We start from the raw sequence: 20,226 nt of genomic DNA, 5'->3' as shown, positions 1-20,226 counted from the left end.
TGGTCGGCGGAGACATCTTGCTTTTCAGTTCTGCGCATGCACAGAACGATTTTAATTGCACTGCGCATGCGTGCACAGTGCGAAACCTGCACATGAGAAAACTAAGAGTAGTGCCAACCGGAATTAACCCCTAGTAGAGCCTATATGATGGATGAAGCCATTAGACATGGATATAAGCCAGCATGGCTGTGGACGCCCAACAGATGAAGGCCAAACTGGAAAAAACACGCACCACCAAAAGAGATTGGACAGCCATCCAGAATGGTACAGGGTCACTCTCCTGCCTGAGCATGGGGTTGGACTAGAAGACCTCCAAGACCCCTTCTAGCCCTGATATTGTGTAACTAAGTTGCATAGTTTTGATGCTAACCTGGAAAGGAAACAATAGCCTACTGGTGTTCTGGAACACATTTCTAATTCTAAGGAGAAGCAAGAAAGACGACGTACGAGTTACTTCAGGAAATAAGTCACATTCTCAGCTGGTTGTCCTCTTTCAGTAGGACTCTCCTAGGTGGAAGGTTACTATCTCTTCCCAGGTTGGTGGGTTTATCAAGGGCCGGATTCTGCCTTCCTTCTGTGACCCAGTTCTTTCTTTCCTACTTGACAGGAAGTGAGACGGCTGACGCTGAAGAGAAGTTAATGAACCATCTCCTCAATGCTTCACGCTACAACAACTTAATTCGCCCGGCCTTCAACTCTTCGCAGTTAGTTGTGATAGAATTGCAGGTTATTCTGTCCCAGCTTATCAACGTGGTAGGTGTGGAGAACCCTCTCTGCTTTCACACTGTGAAGTCATAGTAGCAGGAGTTTATTACAGTCATAGATCAATGTGTGTGTATGTACACAATTGTTTCTATAATAAAACAAACAAAAGCATCCATTTCAAGGAATTGAAGGGAGGCAACCAAAAAGATGGTGGCTCAGTGGCTGAGACGTTGAGCTTGTCGATCAGAAAGGTCGGCAGTTCGGCGGTTCAAATCCCTAGTGCCGCATAATGGAGTGAGCTCCCATTACTTGTCCCAGCTTCTGCCAACCTCGCAGTTCGAAAGCAGGTAAAAAATTCAAGTAGAAAAATAGGAACCACCTTTGGTGGGAAGGTAAGAGCGTTCTGTGCACCTTCGGCATTGAGTCATGCCAGCCACATGACCACAGAGACATCTTCGGACAGCGCTGGATCTTCAGCTTTGAAACAGATGAGCACTGCCCCTTAGAGTCAGAAACGACTAGCACATATGTGCGAGGGGAATCTTTACCTTTAAACGAAAGGACGGACATGTCAATAAAATGGTCACTAAGTCCCCACTTTCCTCTGTTTGTCAATTTGCTGTACTGCTTTTAAATTCCAGAGGATACTCCTTGCAATTTTTAGTTCTGCATATTTAAATATATCTGTAAAAGAGCCTCAAAGCTTTTGTGTGTTAGGAGCATACATGTCTGGTGAGCTTCGGTCTTCAGAACCCAGGATGATAGTGTGATCTCTGTCTCTTTTTTCCTTCAGAATGAACGGGAACAAATCATGACCACCAATGTTTGGCTAAACCAGGTAAATGTCTATGTGTATCTCCAATATTGTTCAGAACTCTGAACTGTATACCTGTTCTGACCTAGGCTTCCCAAAAGCACGAAGCCAACTCCTCCTCGTCCCGATAAAACCTCTTTTAATTAGGTTAAAGGGGATTCCTCTCCAGCAAAGTCCCGGCCAACAGTTTTTCAAGAGATTTCACAATGACAGACCTTTATCAGGCTTGGAGAGCTGCCAGGCCGATATCTTCCAAACTCCAAGCTGTAGCAGCAATTCCTTGGCAAGAAGTCAGGAACAGACCTTCACCCTCATGAACTGAACTAATTGTCTCCTGCAAACTCCACTCCCCTTTTGCTTCTCTTTTATTCCCTACGGGAGGGGCCATTCACCATCCACCTGTGCCTTTACTCCCGAGTCAGCCCTTGTTCCTTAGCTGTTCCCTTCTCCTGGCAGCTCTGCGCATGCGCACATTGGGAACAGGCTCCAGCTGTTCTTCTGCCTCACTGATGTCTGACTCTGAAGGCAGTTGATAACTGGCATATGGCCCTGGCCCCCTCTCTGCCTCCGACACAGAGCCCTCATCAGAGCCTTCCCCAGACTCCAGGACTGGCCCATGTTCCTCCCCAACCTCCTCACTGTCTGAGTTTGCCACTAGCTTTGCTGGCTGCTGGCGGGCCACAACAATACCTTCTGGCTACAAATTCATCTCTTTGAGAATGACCTTTCACGAATCCCTAGATCTGAAATTTCACTCCCAAGAGTTTCAACAAATGCCACAATCAGACCCTCCAAGCTGGAAATGGTGGTGGACCTTTTTTTCCCTTTTCTCTGGTGGCGGACAATCCCACATGCCAATACTAGATGAGAGCTGGGAAGTTCTGTGACCCTGTATGAGGTCTTCTAGTCCAACCCCCTGTCTAGGGCAGGAAACCCTACATCACTTCAGACAAATGGTTATCCAACATCTTAAAAACTTCCAGTGTTGGAGCATTCAGAACTTCTGGAGGCAAGTTGTTCCACTGATTAATTGTTCTCACTGTCAGGAAATTTCTCTTTAGTTCTAAGTTGCTTCTTTCCTTGATTAGTTTCCACCCATTGCTTCTTGTTCTATCCTCAGGTGCTTTGGAGAATCGTTTGACTCCCTAATTCTAATTCATTTTTTAAAATCAAGAGTCAGCTTTTGCCAACTATAACTTTATGTTTTGTACTGTATTATGAAACAAACCAACACCACCAACCCACAAAAAGCTCAGCTCCAAATGGTTAGCAAAAGCTGTGATAATCTAGAAAGAACGCCTCTGATAGCACCTTTTAAACATGACAATTTAATGGAAGGCTTCAGCTTTCGCCAAGCGCCGTGACTCAATCCATCCATGAAACGCCTCGAGTGATATGGAATTTAACGACAGGAGGGCGAGGCATTTAACCCTGTCCTTAAATCCCACATCAGTCATGCTGCATGCAGCATTTGATGGAAAGGGGGCTGCGATTCCCGAAAGCTGATGTCTTCCGTGAACTTATTAGAAGGTGCAACCAGACCCTTTCTGAATTTTGTGCAAAGCAAGGGGCAGTCACTGAAAATGTTGTTATGTGCTGCTTTTAAAGGAATGGACCGATTATCGCTTGGCCTGGGAACCGTCAGAATATGAAGGCATTAACAAACTCCGGATACCAGCTAAGAAAGTGTGGCTCCCGGACATTGTGCTGTACAATAAGTAAGTCGGGGTCTCTTCCTAAGATAAGATTGTGTCCAGAGCGTCTCTCCCGCTTGATGCTATGAGAGATTAAAATTGAAAAAGGATGCTGTTTGCAATCAACGCTCAAGACAGTCATTTTTAGGACCAAACTAGGTGGGGTTTTTCTTTTTTTGCTTCCTAATGGAATATACTTTGTTGATTGCAGAATTGTTGGTCTGGGAGAAAGTGTTCAGCCCTAAATTGTTTTACTTACTTAATTATAAATGGATGTTCCCCTCTGGAGGGCATCCATAGCATCAAAAGATTTACACCAACTGTAAACTTGTATTAACATCCATGATACAGTCTAAACTAAAGATAAAGGTTCCCCTTGCACATAGGTGCTAGTCGTTCCCGACTCTAGGGGGCGGTGCTCATCTCTGTTTCAAAGCCGAAGAGCCACTGCTGTCCGAAGACGTCTCCGTGGTCATGTGGCTGGCATGACAAAACACCAAAAGTGCACGGAACGCTGTTATCTTCCCACCAAAGGTGGTCCCTATTTTTCTACTTGCATTTTTACATGCTTTCGAACTGCTAACCTGGCAGAAGCTGGGACAAATTAAGGGAGCTCACTCCGTTATGCAGCGCTAGGGATTCGAACCGCCGAACTGCCGACCTTTCTGATTGGCAAGCTCAGCGTCTTAGCCACTGAGCCACCGTGTCCCTATAACATAGTCTATGGGGTCTCCAAATTTGGCAACTTTTAAGACTTGTGGATTTCAACTCCCAGAATCCCCCAGCCTGGCTGAGGATGGCTAGCTTGGGGAATTCTGGGAGTTGAAGTCCACAAGTCTTACAGTTGCCAAAGTTGGAGAGCCTTGATGTATTCTGTGGCGTCGAGTCGATATGGATTGTTGTGGCAGCCTATCTTTTTGTTAAATAAATAACTAAAAATCCTACTTTTCTCTTTTTTTTAATGCTTTTGCTTTTGGGTTTCGTTAGTGCGGATGGCACCTACGAAGTCTCCGTCTACACCAATGCGATTGTTCAGCACAACGGAAGCATGTTGTGGATGCCACCGGCCATTTACAAAAGTGCCTGCAAGATCGAAGTGAAGCATTTTCCCTTCGACCAACAGAATTGCACCCTCAAGTTCCGCTCTTGGACTTACGACCACTCTGAAATCGATATGATTTTGAAAACCGGCTCGGCCAGTATGGATGACTTCACACCCAGCGGGGAGTGGGACATTGTGGCTCTCCCGGGACGAAGAACGGAAAACCCTTTAGATCCAAACTACGTGGATGTGACGTACGACTTCATCATCAAGAGGAAGCCTCTTTTTTACACCATCAACCTCATCATACCGTGCGTCTTGATCACCTCCTTGGCCATCTTGGTGTTCTACCTGCCGTCGGATTGTGGAGAGAAGATAACCTTGTGTATCTCTGTCCTGCTGGCTTTGACTGTTTTCCTGCTCCTGATCTCCAAAATCGTCCCTCCAACTTCTCTGGACGTTCCACTGATTGGGAAGTATCTGATGTTCACCATGGTGTTGGTGACCTTCTCGATTGTGACCAGTGTCTGTGTGCTGAACGTCCACCACAGGTCTCCCAGCACTCATGCGATGCCTCCATGGGTCAAGGTGGTGTTTCTTCAGAGGCTGCCAAGCTTCCTCTTCATGAGGAGACCACACAACCAGTCGGCGAGCCAACGGTTGGCCAACCGCAAGAAGAACAAAGCGGAGTCTTTGCCTTCTGATTTCTCCAACACCTACAAAGATTGTACTTACTTTGTGAATTCAGCAGCAGGCCAAAGATACAACGTGAAACTAACAGACAACCCCGATCATGTCAGCAGCCATCAAGACCTGAGGTTACGATCCTCCGTGAAGTTTTCTCCTGAGGTCCAAGAAGCAATTGAGGGCGTCAGCTTCATAGCGGATCACATGAGGAGCGAGGACAACAATGAGAGTGTAAGTGACACAAAGCACTCCATCCCCTCCGAAATTCCTCCTAGAATTTCCTTTCTCCCTGGGGCTTGAGACATTTGTTCTCTCGCGCAGAAGAAAAATAAGGACACGCTCGCTTGTCTTGAGGGATGAGTATTGGTTTATTTATTTTATTTATTTCTTGGATTTCTAAACCGCCCCCTCTCCCAAAAAGGGACTCGGGGCGGTGTACAGTCAAATGCAGATAAAAATACAATAATATAAAACAGTTAAATACATTTGGGTGGAGGAGATAAGGCTGTACAAGAAATAAATATACCATAAAAACCCTAAAAACATCCCCAATTAAAATACCCAAACCCAATTAAAATATATCCCCAGGAGGTAAAACTAAGAGAGTGCCAGGCCAGCTGATTGAAATAGGTGAGTCTTTAATTTTTGACGGAAGGAACGGAGGTCGGTGGTAGTTCGAATATATATTGCTTGTTGGATGGATTGGCTACCATGGAGATGACTGCAAGGGGCATCTCTGACAAAATGTTGTAGTAAATCGACTCTTAGCTCTTCTGAATTCTTGTCAAACATGCCCTCTTGGGAGACAGAGGTGGCTTATTCTTGGAACATAGAATAACAGGGTTGGAAGGGACCTTGGAGGTATTCTAGTCCAACCCTCTGCTCAAGCAGGAGACCCTGTCTCATTCTGGACAAGTGGCTGTCCAGTCTCTTCTTAAAAGCCTCCAGTGATGGAGCACTGACATTTTCTGGAGGCAACTGATTAATTGCCCTCACTGTCAGGAAATTTCTCCTTAGTTTTTAAAGTTATGCCTAATTAACACTCATTGGGGGGAAGAAACACAATTAGTTCAGCTTGCTTGAGAATAAAAGGCTTGAAAACCGCAGCTTCCTACTCTCTAGTGAAAATAGCTGCATTATTATCTTGTCAACTTATTTTTTTTAAAAGAACACAGCGCCTCTCTGTTAAATGCTGACAAGCGTTTCTGCAGGAAGAAAATGCCAAGGATTGTTTTTTTTTTCTACTGAAACACAAAATTCTGCAATTGCCAAACTCAGTGCCGATATTTTCTTTTTTTGAGGGGTTGTGGGAATTACGGTGGGTTTTTCTTTTTCCTATTCTCTCTCCCTCCACAAGCCCCCACCCTGTGTGTGTGTATTTGATGCATTTGTTTCTACCCATTTTTTTTAGCTTTCAGCTTCCGTGTGTGTGTGAGAGAGAGAGAGAGAGAGAGAAAGAGAGAGATGAGAGAAAGAGAGAGAAGGTGAAAGAGAGAGAGAGAGAGAGAGAAAGAGCAGGAGAGAGGGAGAGAGGAGAGAGAGAGAGAAAGAGAGAGAGAAAGAAAGAGAGGGAAAGAAAGAAAGAAAGAGAGCGAGTGAGGAGAGAGAGGAGAGAAAGAAAGAAAAAGAGAGAGAAAGAGAGGAGAGAAAGAGGAGAGAGAGAAAGAAAGAGAAAGAGAGAGAGAGAGAGAGAGAGAGAGAGAGAGGGAGAGAAAGATTCTTGAATTGCAAACAGGAAGCCACCGAAAAGACTATTGGAAAAAAAGAAAGAAGCTGGGTTGGGAGGGAGAGATGAGGTCGCCATGGACGGTTTATTAAAGATATTTAATTGGTTTGTTTTCCCAGGTCATTGAAGACTGGAAGTACGTGGCCATGGTGGTGGACAGGCTGTTCCTCTGGATATTTGTCTTCGTGTGTGTGCTGGGGACCACGGGGTTATTCATGCAGCCCCTTTTACAAAACCACCTGCCTGCCGCGAGCCCATGAGCTGACCTGAATCTAACGCCAAAGACTGCTTGTTTGCAGGATGGGACCTTCCGAGTTTTCCACAATTTCAGTTTCAAGATTCTTTATTCAGATCTTGGTTCTTCTTCTCTTTTTTTTTTTACTGCTCCTTCCCAGTTAAAAACGAATATTCCGTGCAAAAACATGGTTACCGAGAAGACCTCCTACATAAGACTAGGTCGAAAGGACGTTTATATTCCCGTTTAGCCGGAATGCTCTTAAAATTAAACTGTTTTGGTTTGGCTTTCCTGGGAGGGTGGGGGGGAAGAGAAAATCTTACCACTGTTCTTTTTTTTTTTTTAAATTTATTAAAGCACGCTTCCTCAGCTGGTTCTGCTAGGGAATTGTGATGGGCTGGCCAAAGCGTAGGTTGTGCAAAGGACGCAAACCACCTTGGTTTTCATTTAGTTTCGCGGACAACTTTAAAAGGGGGAAAGCAAGGAGAAGGATTTGTTTTCAGACAAGATGGTTTTGCTCCTTACGAAGTACGGTATGATCCTGACCATCTGATCCAGATATCTAAAGGGGGTCAACTTCCTAAACTCTATTCCTTCCAGAATTCCCCAAGGCAAAATCGTTCTCTTGCAGAATCAAGAACCGTGGACATCATAGACCTGAAGGGATCACTGAAATATATATATATATATTTTCCTCTTTCACTGCTGCTCCCAATAAAAGTTTGCAGAGAAAGCCAACGGGCGTTCTGGCAATTCCACTCCTTTCTCTGTTTTTGAAAGGGGTCCTTTTCTGACGATGGTTTTAAGTTAAAATGGAGAGGCTAGGAAAAACCATGGGAATCCATCTATCGAGATTTCAGGTGGTTTATAAGGCTGTATTCTTTAGATTTAAGACGATATGAAAAGGCCTTAGGAGGTATTTCCCTAAAAGAGATGATCGGCAGCCTGGGCTTTGTTGTCTGCAGATATCACAAAGCTGAAGGATGGAGAGATCACACCCACAGTAGCTCATCCTAGTGACAGTAAACCACGATTGAGCGTTATGGGAGAGCACTGCAGATGTGTCCACACACTTTTATTCTATGCATGTTCAGAGTTATGACCGGAGGGTTTTGGCTAAAGCATTCATGCAGGAAAACGAAGCCCAGCTTGGGGGGTGGGGGGTTATAACATGACTTTGGAGGATGGATCTACTTCCGAAATGTTTGAAACAACATTAACGGCTTTTGTTGAGGTCAGCTGTGGCCATGGAAGGAGGTAACATGTAATGGCATGGCATTAAATGCCCAAGGATTGTGTATTAAAAGAATATTTTATTTAAGTACTTTGCGTGGGAGAGGTTTTGTTATGGTCCTGTCGCTTCCTGTCCTTCCATTACATTTATTATTTTCCTTTTCTGTTTTAAACACTGGTATGTACATCAATACACTTCCTCCTTCCCCAAGGTTTAAGTAGTACCATATATTCAAGATTGGGGAGTGGTGCAGTGGCCTAGAGGTGAAGCTCTTGCCTCACAATCAGGAGGAGGTGAGTTTGATCCTAGGTAGAGGCAGAGCCCTCCTCCGAGCCTCCCCCAGACTCCAGAACTGGCCCATGTTCCTCCCCAACCTCCTCAATGTCTGACTCTGCTGCCAGCTCCGCAGACCACAACAGAATCAACTCACAAACTTCCCATTCCCTTTTAGCTCAGGGTCTGTCCGGTTGCTGTGCTCTGATTTGTAGGATCCAAAGCCATGGGCTATGAGGCTCTCAAAAAACAAATACATAAAAAGCACCGGGAGATCATGAACTTTCCTGCAGGTAAATCAATTATCAACATCTGCAAAGCATGAAAAGGAAAATCAATAGCTGCAATAATGGAAGAACATGCCACTTTTGAAAAATATGGGTGGCGATGGAAGATTTTCTCTGCCTGGGTGAAAGGGTTAGGCAAAAGTACTCATTTGCTAAAAAAATGATGAGGTTAGAAGTAAAGCAGCATTCAAAAATAAGTGTGTAAGATTAGCACTGTGTAAGTAGTATATATGTTATTTGTCTTGCACTTTGGTTTCTCCGGTGGATGAAACGCCAGAACAGTCATAGCCTGTTCGATATACTTATTTGCAAATAATAAAGAATATATTTAAAAAGAAGTAGTAAAGCAGCATTCCGCAAATCTCAACTCTCATTCTCCAAAATCAACACAACTCTTTCCGGCCCATCCCACAAAGCACAAAGGAGCATAAGCATTTTTCCTATACCCATAACTATTAGTCTGTCAGCCTCTTCTTTAATTGCTGAATTTGTGTTTAATTGTCAGAAACACAGAGAGATTGATTGGCTTTTAAGAGTGGTAACTAAGAAAGCTGGAGAGTCACTTTTTTTTAAAAGGCCAAAGATCATGCTACAATTTTGCTGCGCTAGAAGGACAAAAAATAAAATAAAATAAAATAAATGGAACAAGGGACGACAAAGCCACAGACCAATTTCTTTCACTTGACATGTAAAGATAAACGAAGTCCATGTTTCTTTTTCTATGTATTTGATCAATTCATTGTACAATAGGGCACACCTATTACTGTGGTCAAAATCACAAAACTGTGTTTCATTGATTTTGGTGATGTGTGGGTTGGAGGGGAAATTCACCGAAGAAAGCAATTCTGTTTACAAGAGTAGCCGGTAAAGGAGAACCAGGACTCCAAAGAACACGGTGGCTGGATACCATCAAAGCTGACATCAGCCGGAGATAGAAAGATGTAGAGAGATATCGCCTATATAGACTCGCCTATTCCCAAACATTCTGGGGTGGGTGGGGGATGGGTGGGGGGAATTGCAATTAACAGAATAACAGAGTTGGAAGGGACCTTGGAGGTCTTCTAGTTCAACCCCCTGCTCAGGCAAAGAAGCCTGTACCATTTCAGACAAACAGAATAGAATAGAATATAGAATAGAATATAGAATAGAATATAGAATAGAATATAGAATAGAATATAGAATAGAATATAGAATAGAATATAGAATAGAATATAGAATAGAATATAGAATAGAATATAGAATAGAATATAGAATAGAATATAGAATAGAATAGAATTCTTTATTGGGCAAGTGTGATTGGACACACAAGGAATTCGTCTTTGGTGCATAAGCTCTCAGTGTACACAATGGTTGTCCAATCTCACCAAGAGAAAATTGGGGATCGGCTTTTCTGTTTTCCCCGCACACCTATCCACACAACTCCCCAGCCATGAATCATTCCCACAAAGCAACATATGGGAACTGCTCCCATGGGGGCTGTTTGCCTCCTGGGCTTGACAAGCAGGCCCAAGCTCCAGGTCCCAGCCATAACTCATCCTCATCAACAAGGGTCCAAGCTAATTCATTAACAGGCTTTGCCAGCCACCTCTGCTCCAAAAATCTTATTTGAAGGCAAGCCAGCTCGGCAACCACAATGCCATTATGCTGTTTTCATTTCATCAGACCTATTTTTTGGGGGGAGGGGAGTGGGGTGCTGGAGAGGAGAAGAGAGAGAAAACTTTGGCATGGGGATTCTGAGGATAGGTTTTAATCCTGCCCTGCATGGCTGTTGAAGCAACCCAGCTTCTACCGTACAGGTATAAGCCTCTCCTTCTCTGCCCATGCAGCCATGTGGATAACCAGCGCCCGTCCCTCGCTGGGGGCTGTGAGCAAAGGGGCAGGGCTGTCGTTACAGAGAAAGAGAGAAGAAGGAGCTGGCAAACCTTGGTTCCCCAGTGCTGATGCTTGTCCGTTTCTAATGAGTGCCTCCCTCCGAGTTCAGCCTTCTTTCCTTCCCTCTTTAAAATCCCCGGTGGGTAAAAATGCCACCCACTGACTCTGTTTCCAGAAGGGTTTACGGCTGAGTGGCAAATCCAGAGCGCCATGGCGAGGCCGGCTGGCATGCTGATGGCGTTGCTTTTCTTCTTCTTGAAAGGTGAGTATGATTTCTAGCATTGCCTTCTTTGTGCAGTTTGGGTTGAAGGCGAACAGGAGATGGAAATAAAAACCTTCACAAGAGCTTAGAGATACCTTTTAAATAATCACACGGGGTTCGCACTGTTGCAATATGTGGTGTTTCTCTCTTCCCTTTTGTCTATTGTCTTGAAAAAAGCAGAGTTTACAGTTCTTGCAAATGTTTAGGGACTGGCTTTGTGCATTGAATGGGATAGCATGGAGCAGCCGTTTCGGCTAAGCCTTAAATTTCAGCAACAATATGTTGGTTAGGAAGTCCAATCGGATAAAGTAATTGCAGGGAACAGTGAGTGTTCAAATAAACTCAACAGGTAAACTGGCTGGGTAAAGAAATTCTCCTTTTTTTATAATACTGTAATCTGGGATTTTGCCTTTTAAAAAAAAAATCATATATGGTTTTCTCTGTTCACTGGATGGAGCCGAGCAAGCGCTTGTAACTGGCCACTAAACGCTGAGCTCCATCCAGTGGGTAAAGAAACAGAGATACGATAAAACAAGGCAAATATGAAAAAGCATTTTATGTCAAAGGCAATGTTTCATATTCACAAGAGTCCCTGGAGGCTATTAGCAATCTTCAAATTAAAATTCTATGCAACCGAGAAAATAGACTATTTTGCGTCTTAAGAGGGTTGTCTTTGAAGAATTTACACACACACACACACACACAATTTAATACCTTTTCAGCAAAGAGAACCTTGCAACTTTCTTTTTTCCAAGTACGATAAAAAATGTAAAAGTTCATGGAATTCAAATGTCTCAGTTATCAATAACTTAAGTTAAATACATTATTTTTAAAGCATTTAAGTAATGGTTATTTCTCCCCCCCCCCCACTTTCATCCTAGCCACTATTAGGTATTCAACTTTAGCCAAATGAATATAAGTGGCTATTTTTATATTTCTGGTTTAAGTATTAGCTGTTGAGAAAGAGCTGATTCCATTTTTCCCAACACTGCTTTTCAAATTTAAAAAATTGAGCTCTTTAAAAGTTTCCGAAAATTCCATTCACCTGAAACAATTCTTTTCTAATCTGGCTTGGTTAAGAAAACTCAACATTGCTACACACAGAACGCCTGGGAATATCTAATAAAATTGACTTTTGCTGCTTAAATTATTGTGGACCAGAGAGAATGTGCTATTAGAAGCCCAAATGAGCATAGCCAAATGTAGGCTCAAAAGAATCTATTATGGTCATAGACCAGTATAAGAAGGGTGGAATAAAAATAGTAATTTTAAAGGCTAAAACAATATTTAGGATGATATTAATCCTAAGATTAATACTTAACATATGAAGAACAGTTGCAGGAACTGGGTATGTCTACTTTAATGAAAAGAAGGACATGGGGAGACATGATAGCAGTGTTCTAAATATCTCAGGGGTTGCCCCAAAGAAGAGGGAGTCAAGCTATTCTCCAAGGCACCTGAGGGTAGAACAAGAAGCAATGGGTGGAAACTAATCAAGGAGAGAAGCAACTTAGAACTGAGGAGGAATTTCCTGACAGTCAGAACAATTAATCAGTGGAACAACTTGCCTCCAGAAGTTGTGAATGCCCCAACACTGGAAGTTGTTAAAAAGATGTTGGATAACCATTTATCTGAAGTGGTATAGGGTTTCCTACCTGAGCAAGGGGTTGGACTGGAAGACCTCCAATGTCTCTTCCAATTCTGTTATTCTATATTCTAATACTTCCATTTGAACCTTGAGATTTGAGAATCCTCTTTCCCTGGCCAAACTGGGATGAAAATATTTCTAAGTGCCTGATGAAAGGACTTTTAAGTTTGTTTCAACTCTTGGAAACAACCAAATGCTTCACCCCTGCTGATTTGATGAAAAATGGCAAAACCTCAACGAACGCCAAGTTTCAGAAATGTCAGCAGCCAAATCTTCAGTCATAACTTACAAGTCTTAAATCATAAGTTACAAGCCTTCAGTATAATTATAATTCGTCTCTCCTTGAAACTAACCAAGGAGAGAAGCAACCTGGAATTAAGGAGAAACTTCTTAACAGTGAGAACAATTAACCAGTGGAACAGCTTGCCTCCAGAAACTGTGGGTCACTGGAAGTTTTAAAGAAAAGACTGGACTGTCACTTGTCTGGAGTGGAACAGGGTGATTGAGCAGGGGGTTGGACTAGAAGACCTCCAAGGTCCCTTCCAGCTCAATTCTGAATCTGAATAACGTATTTGCTCGTGCAGACGTCCTCAGAGGAACAGGGGAAGTTGCTTTGGATGAAAATAAATTCCCATCAGTCCACCAATTCAAATTCTTCAGGATTTCAGACTTGTCTGAGCCAGTTTTCTCTAGAATCTTTTGAAGCGAGGAGGATCTGAGGTTCTCTATAAGAGCTTTTCAGTTCCTACTTTCCAAAAACAACTTCCCCCTTCCAGAACGGCATTTTATCCAACATACACGGCTTGGTGTATGTAAGCAAACAATGCCTCGTCTTTCTATCTTGACAGTGGTACTAAGAGGAACATTTCCTGCTTCTTCGTTTTTTTCCTTCTTTCTACCCTAGATTTCTCTCCCCCCCCCCCCATAGAATTTCTTCCAGTTATAGCCTTCCCAAACTCAGCTTGCAAGAGTATTTTGATTCAGACTTAGGTGTGGTACAAGGACAACTACTAAATATTTCAATATGTACTAATGCACATTTTAGCAGCTCTCTCTCTCTTTTATTTATACCGTCTCTTTCTCTCTCCCATCTTTCTCATCTCTCTATATCTATCTGTATTATCTTTATCCATTTATCATCTCTATCTATATCATCTTTCTATCTATCTATCTGCAATTCTGATAAAGTCTTTGAATCATTTCGTGGATTATTTATCTGCTAGAGAAAATGTACATAAAGGCACAGATGTTTAACCTATTAGCAGCAAGCTATTGGTTCATCTCTGGTTATGCTCCACATATGATAAAGCTAGCGAGGGCCTTCTATTGATACGGGGATGCATCATGCAAAATGTTTTATTGTGATGAATTTATTTATTTTTTAAACAAAGCAAGCACCATTCACGCAAGGGAAAAAAGAGATAATACAAGATATAAATGAATCAAATATAGACTTGTACCATTTAAAATGCAGGCCATTTATCTAACATGAAACAAATCCCTTTTGCCAAATTAGCCTGTTTTTGCCAGGGTTTGTTTATTTGTTTAATTAGATTGCTTTCCCCCCACCCCAAGGTTTTAATTTACCAGGGGGAGCAAAAAGAAAAAACACACAAACAAAAGCAACACTTCTCAGCCCATGACAGCAGGTCCACATTAATTCCATCTCTCAAACACACATTGCAAATGGTGCTTTCTGTGCCTGCCACATCGACATTAAGGAAATTAAATTGGAGCACTCCCTCCTTCTGCATAATTGGAGGAAGCCAGCTGCTGTCAGTCTACAATAGCCAAAAATCAGGAGAGGATCCATAGCACTTTTTCAGGCACATACACACAATTTATTAAAAGGCAGCAGTTTCGGGAGGAACCACACCTCACTTCAGTCATTCCATGCATCTGATGAAGAGAGCTGTAGGTCGCCGAAGTTGATCTCATTGGATAAAATCTATTAGTCTGAAAAGATGCCATTGGATTTATTAATTTGTTTGTTTGTCTGTCAAACATGTGCAAAATGACAGGTAGGATCTAAGCACAGTTCACAAAATTGTCTGCTACAATGTCCTACCTGTGGACAACTTCTTCGGCTTCAACCTTAATAAGACACAGGCAAACAATCAATACAAACTCAAGGTAAACCGCTTCAAACTCGATTGCAGAAAATATGACTTCAGCAACAGAGCGGTCAACGCCTGGAATGCTCTACTTGACTCCGTTGTTACATCCTCTAACCCCCACACAGCTTCAACCTTTAACTGTTTACTGTGGACCTCACCCCTTTCCTAAGAGGTCCGTAAAAGGGGATGTGCATAAGTGCACCAGCGTGTCTACCATCCCTATACAATACAATAGCAGAGTTGGAAGGGACCTTGGAGGTCTTCTAGTCCAACCCCCTGCCTAGGCAGGAAACCCTGTCCTACTGTCCCCATTTATTTGTACTCATTTCTCTTGTTTATATCCATGTTTATGCATGTACATATTTGACAAACTAATAAATACAAATGCAAATAGAATTGCTTTTTAGATCATCCAAAAGAGCAGAAATCTCAGATCCGTACAAGGGGAAATTGTGGTATGTTTTTTCCAGGTATGTTTTGTTCTGATGACGAACATCGGCTTTATAAGGAATTGTTTGCCAATTATAACAAAATCATCAGGCCTGTTGAAAATGTGTCCGACCCTGTTATAGTTTGGTTCGAAGTGTCTTTATCTCAGCTGGTCAAAGTGGTGAGTAACTGGAGACCCCTTTCTTTTATTTATCTCAAAACTTTAATCTGGTTAAGCATCCTGAGTATATATATTTTTCATTCCCCCCCCCCCCCCGCAGTTTAATCAATAACTGCAATTTCCCAGAGTGTCTCATTCAAGTACTAACGGTTGGCTGTTTTGGATTAGATGCTCAGCCGAGCTTTATATAATTCAGGTTTTAAATACAGTACATGGTTTTTTTCCCCCCCCACTCAGGATGAAGTGAACCAGATTATGGAGACTAATTTATGGCTGCAGCATGTAAGTAATAATAAGAAAATAAGATTTTGTATAAAAAGAATATGAGAGAGAAGAAAGTGAAATGTGATGTTAGAAAGACGTTTCAACTTTTCAGGAGTTAGGATTCTTAACAATCTTTTTGCAACACACAATCACTTATTCAGACACGCATATCCGAATAGTTTTTAAAATAAATAAATAAGAGTTATTCCAGATATTGATGGTTTGGGAATGAAAAATTCACAGATTTTAGAAAATACACTTTTAATACACTGCTGACATCTAATGGTCAAGATTTGTTTTGCATGTAACAAATACCAGGTAGTCCTCCACTTAGTCTTAGGACTACAATAGCGGGCAGGAAATTTGTCATTAAGCAGTCATAATAAGTCATTAAGTGAAGCATGCCACACCCCTGATTTTATGACCTGGCTCGTTGGAGAATTCTGGGTGTTGAAATCCGTAGGTCTTAAATTTACCAACTTTACACACCCCTGGAAACTTTTAAGACTTGTGGACTTCAATTCCCAGAGTTCCTTAGCTGGCTGTAAGCCACAGAATTCCCCAGCTGGCTATAGAATTCTGGGTTTTGAAGTCCACAGGTCTTAAAAGTTGCCAAGTTTGGACATTGCTGCTCTAAAATGAGGGTCTCCTTTGTCTTTGGTAAGACAAGAGGTTGCTTGCATTACACTTTTGGAGAGAAAAATCACAACACACTCACCTTTGCTTGGAAGGTTGAGTCAATCTACAGCAGGCAGTAGAAAAGGAAAGTTGCAGATGAGTTGTTTGGGGGTTCAAGAGACAGCGCCTCTCTCTATCAAACATTCAGGGAAGGCAGAAAGACTACAAGATAGAGAGAAAGAGAGAGGTGTTCACAATTAGATGCACTTTTTTTAAAGGCCCGCCTAGTCCCTATTTTAGGTGTACTGATTCTCTTCCTAAACTGCTAAACCAGGGGTGTCCAAACTTGGGAACTTTAAGACTTGTGGACTTCTGGGAGTTGAAGTCCACAAGTCTTAAAGTTTCCAAGTTTGGACACCCCTGTGCTAAACTCTTAATGAATTGTTGCAAGCTTATTTGTACTGTTTCTCCCCCCCCCCCCCTTTTTCTTCTTCTTCTTTTCTTTTTGGAAGCAGATGAACGCTGCTGTCTGAAGTGGTATCCAGGGCAGGGGGTGGATATCATTTGCAAGGAGAAATCCCAGTGTGGTTGGCCCAGTTTCTCTCTGCAGCAACTTGCAGAAATGCTACGGCCTGTAAAAAGCAACAAACAAGCTCTCTATCTGCCTTTAGCCTGGGGATTTTTCCCCCCAAAGTGTACTGCCTGGCTTTTTGCCAGCTCAGCTTTTATAGTCTTAAACTGGGGCTGGGGAATCCTGGGAGTTGAAGTCCACACTCCTTAAAATGTGTCTAGCTAGCACAGTGTTTCTCAACCCCGAGCTTGAAGACCTGTGGACTTCAACTCCCAGAATTCCCCCAGCCAGCTGTGTCTTTGGTTATCAAGTACCTGAATTAAAATCATGCAAGTGTTGGGGTTAGTGAACCATTGTTAACTTTGAGGATGGGTTGTAAGCCACTTTTCCCAGGTCAGTTGTGACTTCAAACCATTGTTAAATGAATGGTCGTAAGACAAGGACTATTTATAGGATGCTTGCTTGTTTTTAAGGCACGGTAAGGCTCTTCTCTCTTAAGGATTAGCGTTCTGGATGAAACGGGTGCACCTGAAAAAAAAAATCTCATTTTTTTTTCCTTTGGCCAGATTTGGAATGATTACAAACTCAAGTGGGATCCAGAGAAATACGGTGGCGTGGAGCATGTGCGAGTGCCGTCAAATAAGATCTGGAAACCTGACATCATGTTATATAACAAGTAAGATTACGGAATTAGACCTCTTCTTAAATTTTCTCCCTGTAATGTACCTAAGCCCTAATTAGTTACTATCCCAGAGAGAGGATTGCAAAAATTTCCAAGCAAAATACGCCACAGTAATTGGGTAAATCTCACTGTTAGTCTGTGTGGATCTTTTCCAAGAAATACCTGATATTTCATGAGTGTTTTCTCTCTCTCTCATTCTGTGTGTGTGTGTCTGTGTGTGAGAGAGAGAGAGAGAGAGAAAAGAAAGAGAGAAAGAAAGAGAGAGGAGAGGAAGAAAGAGGAGGGAGAGGAAAAAAGGAAAGAAAGAAAGAGGGGAGGGGAGGTATGACTTAATTATATGAGTAGCATGTTCCCAATCACCAGATAGGCAATGATAGGCATGACTCCTGCAGTCAACCAACTTTTGAGAGCCCTCTCCTGTGCTGCCCAGCATTGACCCAAAGGTGCTGTCAGAACCGAAGAAGCTTCTTGGATGAAAACCTCTTCAAGGAAAAACAAAGCCCAGTTGCACCTTTGGGACAATCATGATCTGGGTGACTGAGAATCTCCTCCTTCCCCCATCTACGTTTTGCCAAGACAGTTTGCTCAGTCAACTTTGATCACTTTATTCCAACTGCCAGAACCTATTCGATACTCAACCCGTTATCTCAAATGTGTTTGACAGCGCGATTGGAGACTTCCAGGTGGACGAAAAAACGAAAGCCTTGCTCAACTACACGGGAAACGTCACGTGGATGCCTCCGGCCATATTTAAGAGCTCCTGCAAAATAGACGTGACCTACTTCCCCTTCGACTACCAGAACTGCACCATGAAATTTGGCTCTTGGACCTACGACAAAGCTCAGATCGACTTGGTGCTCATTGGTTCCGCCATGAATCTCAAGGACTACTGGGAAAGCGGGGAGTGGGCCATTATCAAAGCCCCCGGCTATAAGCACGACATGAAGTACAACTGCTGCGAAGCCATCTACCCAGATATCACCTACTCTTTGTACATGAGACGCTTGCCCTTGTTTTACACCATCAACATGATCATCCCGTGCCTCCTGATTTCCTTCTTGACGGTCTTGGTGTTCTACCTTCCGTCGGACTGTGGCGAGAAAGTTACTCTGTGCATATCGGTCCTCTTATCCCTGACAGTTTTCCTCCTGGTCATAACAGAGACCATCCCCTCCACGTCACTGGTCATCCCGTTGATTGGCGAGTACCTCCTCTTCACCATGTTGTTTGTCACTCTGTCCATCGTCATCACCGTCTTCGTACTTAACGTCCACTACAGAACTCCCAGGACGCACACCATGCCGGAGTGGGTGAAGGTGGTTTTCCTCCGATTTCTGCCGCGCATCATGTTCATGACGCGGCCCCCCAGCAACGAAGACGAGGGCAGACCCGAGAAAGGGAAGGCTTCTTCCCATGCAGAGCTGGCACCTTTGAACTTCATCCAGGTACCCGACAGCAGGTACTGTCAAGACTGCTTCTTGTGCCAAGGGTTTACACACGTGTGTTGCCTACACGAGCGTAGAACACACCCAAAGGCCACAGGCAACCTGACGCAGAGCTCCAGTTCTGAGTCCATGGATGCATTGTTTCCATCTTCGCTTATATCGCCAGAAATGAGAGACGTGATGGACAGCATCAAATACATCGCTGAAAACATGAAACTGCAGAATAGAGCCAAGGAGGTATGGATGTATTTTAATTTCCACTTTACCCAATGCACTTGATGAGGCCTCATGCTAGTAAGGCGATACTCTAAATCAGGGGTGACCAACTGTGGCCACTTTAAGACTTGTGGACTTCAACTCCCAGAATTCCTCAGTCAAGCTTGGCTGAGGAATTCTGGGAGCTGAAGTCCACAAGTTGGATAACTTTGGTGTCAGCTAATAGCTCTGCAACGTCCACATTTTGGTCATTTCCTGACCACACCCAAGTAACATCTGCTCAGATTGACCAAGGTTTTGTGTAGCCTCAGGCTATGTCTACTTTCTGCCAGGTGCCTGTAGAAGCATCCAAGAATGGAAGAGCTTCTTAGATCTTCTGCAGGCAATAAAGAGGTGTCATTTGTGACTTGCAAGATGAAAAGGTCAGTGCTTAAGCCGCAGAAACCATTATAAAAAACACACACATTTTTTAAAAAGAATAGATTTTTTTTCCAAGGGGAAATAGGGAAGTCACCTATTCACCAAACCTTGTAAACAAGAGATCAAATTAGTTTCCGGTCACCTGAATATTTATTTGGAAGCAGAGGGGAATATTTTTGCAAATGATCTTCCATGGTAACAGGTTCATCAGTAATTTTAATGCCTTCCCATTTCCATGGAATAGTTTACGTTCCCATATTTAACAAGCGCATCCTCAGGCTTAAAAAGATAACCAAAATTAGGCAAGGAAGAAAGTCAAGAGCCAAAGATTTATTTCCCCCCGTTATTTTCAAGTATAGATTTGAGACAGAAGACCTGAGGGTCCGCCTTTTGAAGATGTTCAACCATAGGCCTAGTTTTGAAACTATTTATTGTACTCTCTGCAAAGACAACTGTATCAATCAATGGCTTTGAAATATGCATAGCAGGCGCACAAAATAGATTATTAGAAAATTGATGTCATTTTCCTGCTTATTTCTTCCAGACTCAAGATGACTGGAAATATGTTGCCATGGTAATTGATCGTATTTTCCTGTGGGTATTTATTCTCGTGTGTATTTTGGGGACAGCAGGATTGTTCCTACAACCGCTGCTGATCAGAGATGAAGTTTAAACAAGGTGACACAGCAAAAAATGACTTTTTCTTCTCCTTCTGGGGTGTCTAAACACATTACGCTGATGTTGAACTACTTATTTCTGCTTCTTTGAGTACCAAAATAAAGATACCGAAGAACATATAGAAAA

At 42.8% G+C, this 20,226-nt stretch overlaps 2 protein-coding genes and 1 long non-coding RNA gene across 3 annotated transcripts; 2 read left to right on the top strand and 1 right to left on the bottom strand.

The window, feature by feature from the left end:
- Positions 1–406: 406 nt before the first annotated feature.
- On the top strand, positions 407–7,118 carry CHRNB4 (cholinergic receptor nicotinic beta 4 subunit). The gene is made up of 5 exons (XM_081965178.1): positions 407–753; positions 1,499–1,543; positions 3,128–3,237; positions 4,201–5,173; positions 6,788–7,118. Exons 1-5 carry the CDS (start codon positions 640–642, stop codon positions 6,926–6,928), a joined length of 1,383 nt encoding a protein of 460 aa, XP_081821304.1. The 5' UTR covers positions 407–639; the 3' UTR covers positions 6,929–7,118.
- Positions 7,119–8,582: 1,464 nt separating this feature from the next.
- Positions 8,583–16,782, bottom strand: LOC309398297. Its single transcript, XR_014176382.1, has 3 exons — positions 16,707–16,782; positions 16,189–16,310; positions 8,583–8,651 (listed from the first exon to the last, which is right to left on the bottom strand). It is a non-coding gene; the product is annotated as an uncharacterized lncRNA (long non-coding RNA).
- CHRNA3 (cholinergic receptor nicotinic alpha 3 subunit) lies at positions 10,642–20,210 on the top strand. Its single transcript, XM_081965058.1, has 6 exons — positions 10,642–10,831; positions 15,067–15,206; positions 15,444–15,488; positions 17,226–17,335; positions 18,006–19,023; positions 19,967–20,210. The coding sequence occupies exons 1-6, from the start codon at positions 10,780–10,782 to the stop codon at positions 20,093–20,095; spliced, it is 1,494 nt and encodes a 497-aa protein (XP_081821184.1). The 5' UTR covers positions 10,642–10,779; the 3' UTR covers positions 20,096–20,210.
- The last annotated feature ends 16 nt before the right edge of the window (positions 20,211–20,226 follow it).

Source organism: Natrix helvetica (genome assembly GCF_964273705.1).
Source record: "Natrix helvetica genome assembly, chromosome: 12".
Lineage (NCBI taxonomy): Eukaryota > Metazoa > Chordata > Lepidosauria > Squamata > Natricidae > Natrix > Natrix helvetica.
The sequence above is the reverse complement of the archived record's forward strand: the minus strand, read 5'-3'. Positions and strand labels throughout refer to the sequence as shown.

Coding starts and splice junctions, on each gene's coding strand:
- CHRNB4 (XM_081965178.1), top strand. CDS start 640: ATGAACCATCTCCTCAATGCTTCACGCTACAACAACTTAATTCGCCCG. Junction 754..1,498: donor TGTCCCAGCTTATCAACGTG/GTAGGTGTGGAG, acceptor TTTTTCCTTCAG/AATGAACGGGAACAAATCAT. Junction 3,238..4,200: donor GACATTGTGCTGTACAATAA/GTAAGTCGGGGT, acceptor GGGTTTCGTTAG/TGCGGATGGCACCTACGAAG.
- CHRNA3 (XM_081965058.1), top strand. CDS start 10,780: ATGGCGAGGCCGGCTGGCATGCTGATGGCGTTGCTTTTCTTCTTCTTG. Junction 15,207..15,443: donor TATCTCAGCTGGTCAAAGTG/GTGAGTAACTGG, acceptor CCCCCCACTCAG/GATGAAGTGAACCAGATTAT. Junction 19,024..19,966: donor TGCAGAATAGAGCCAAGGAG/GTATGGATGTAT, acceptor TATTTCTTCCAG/ACTCAAGATGACTGGAAATA.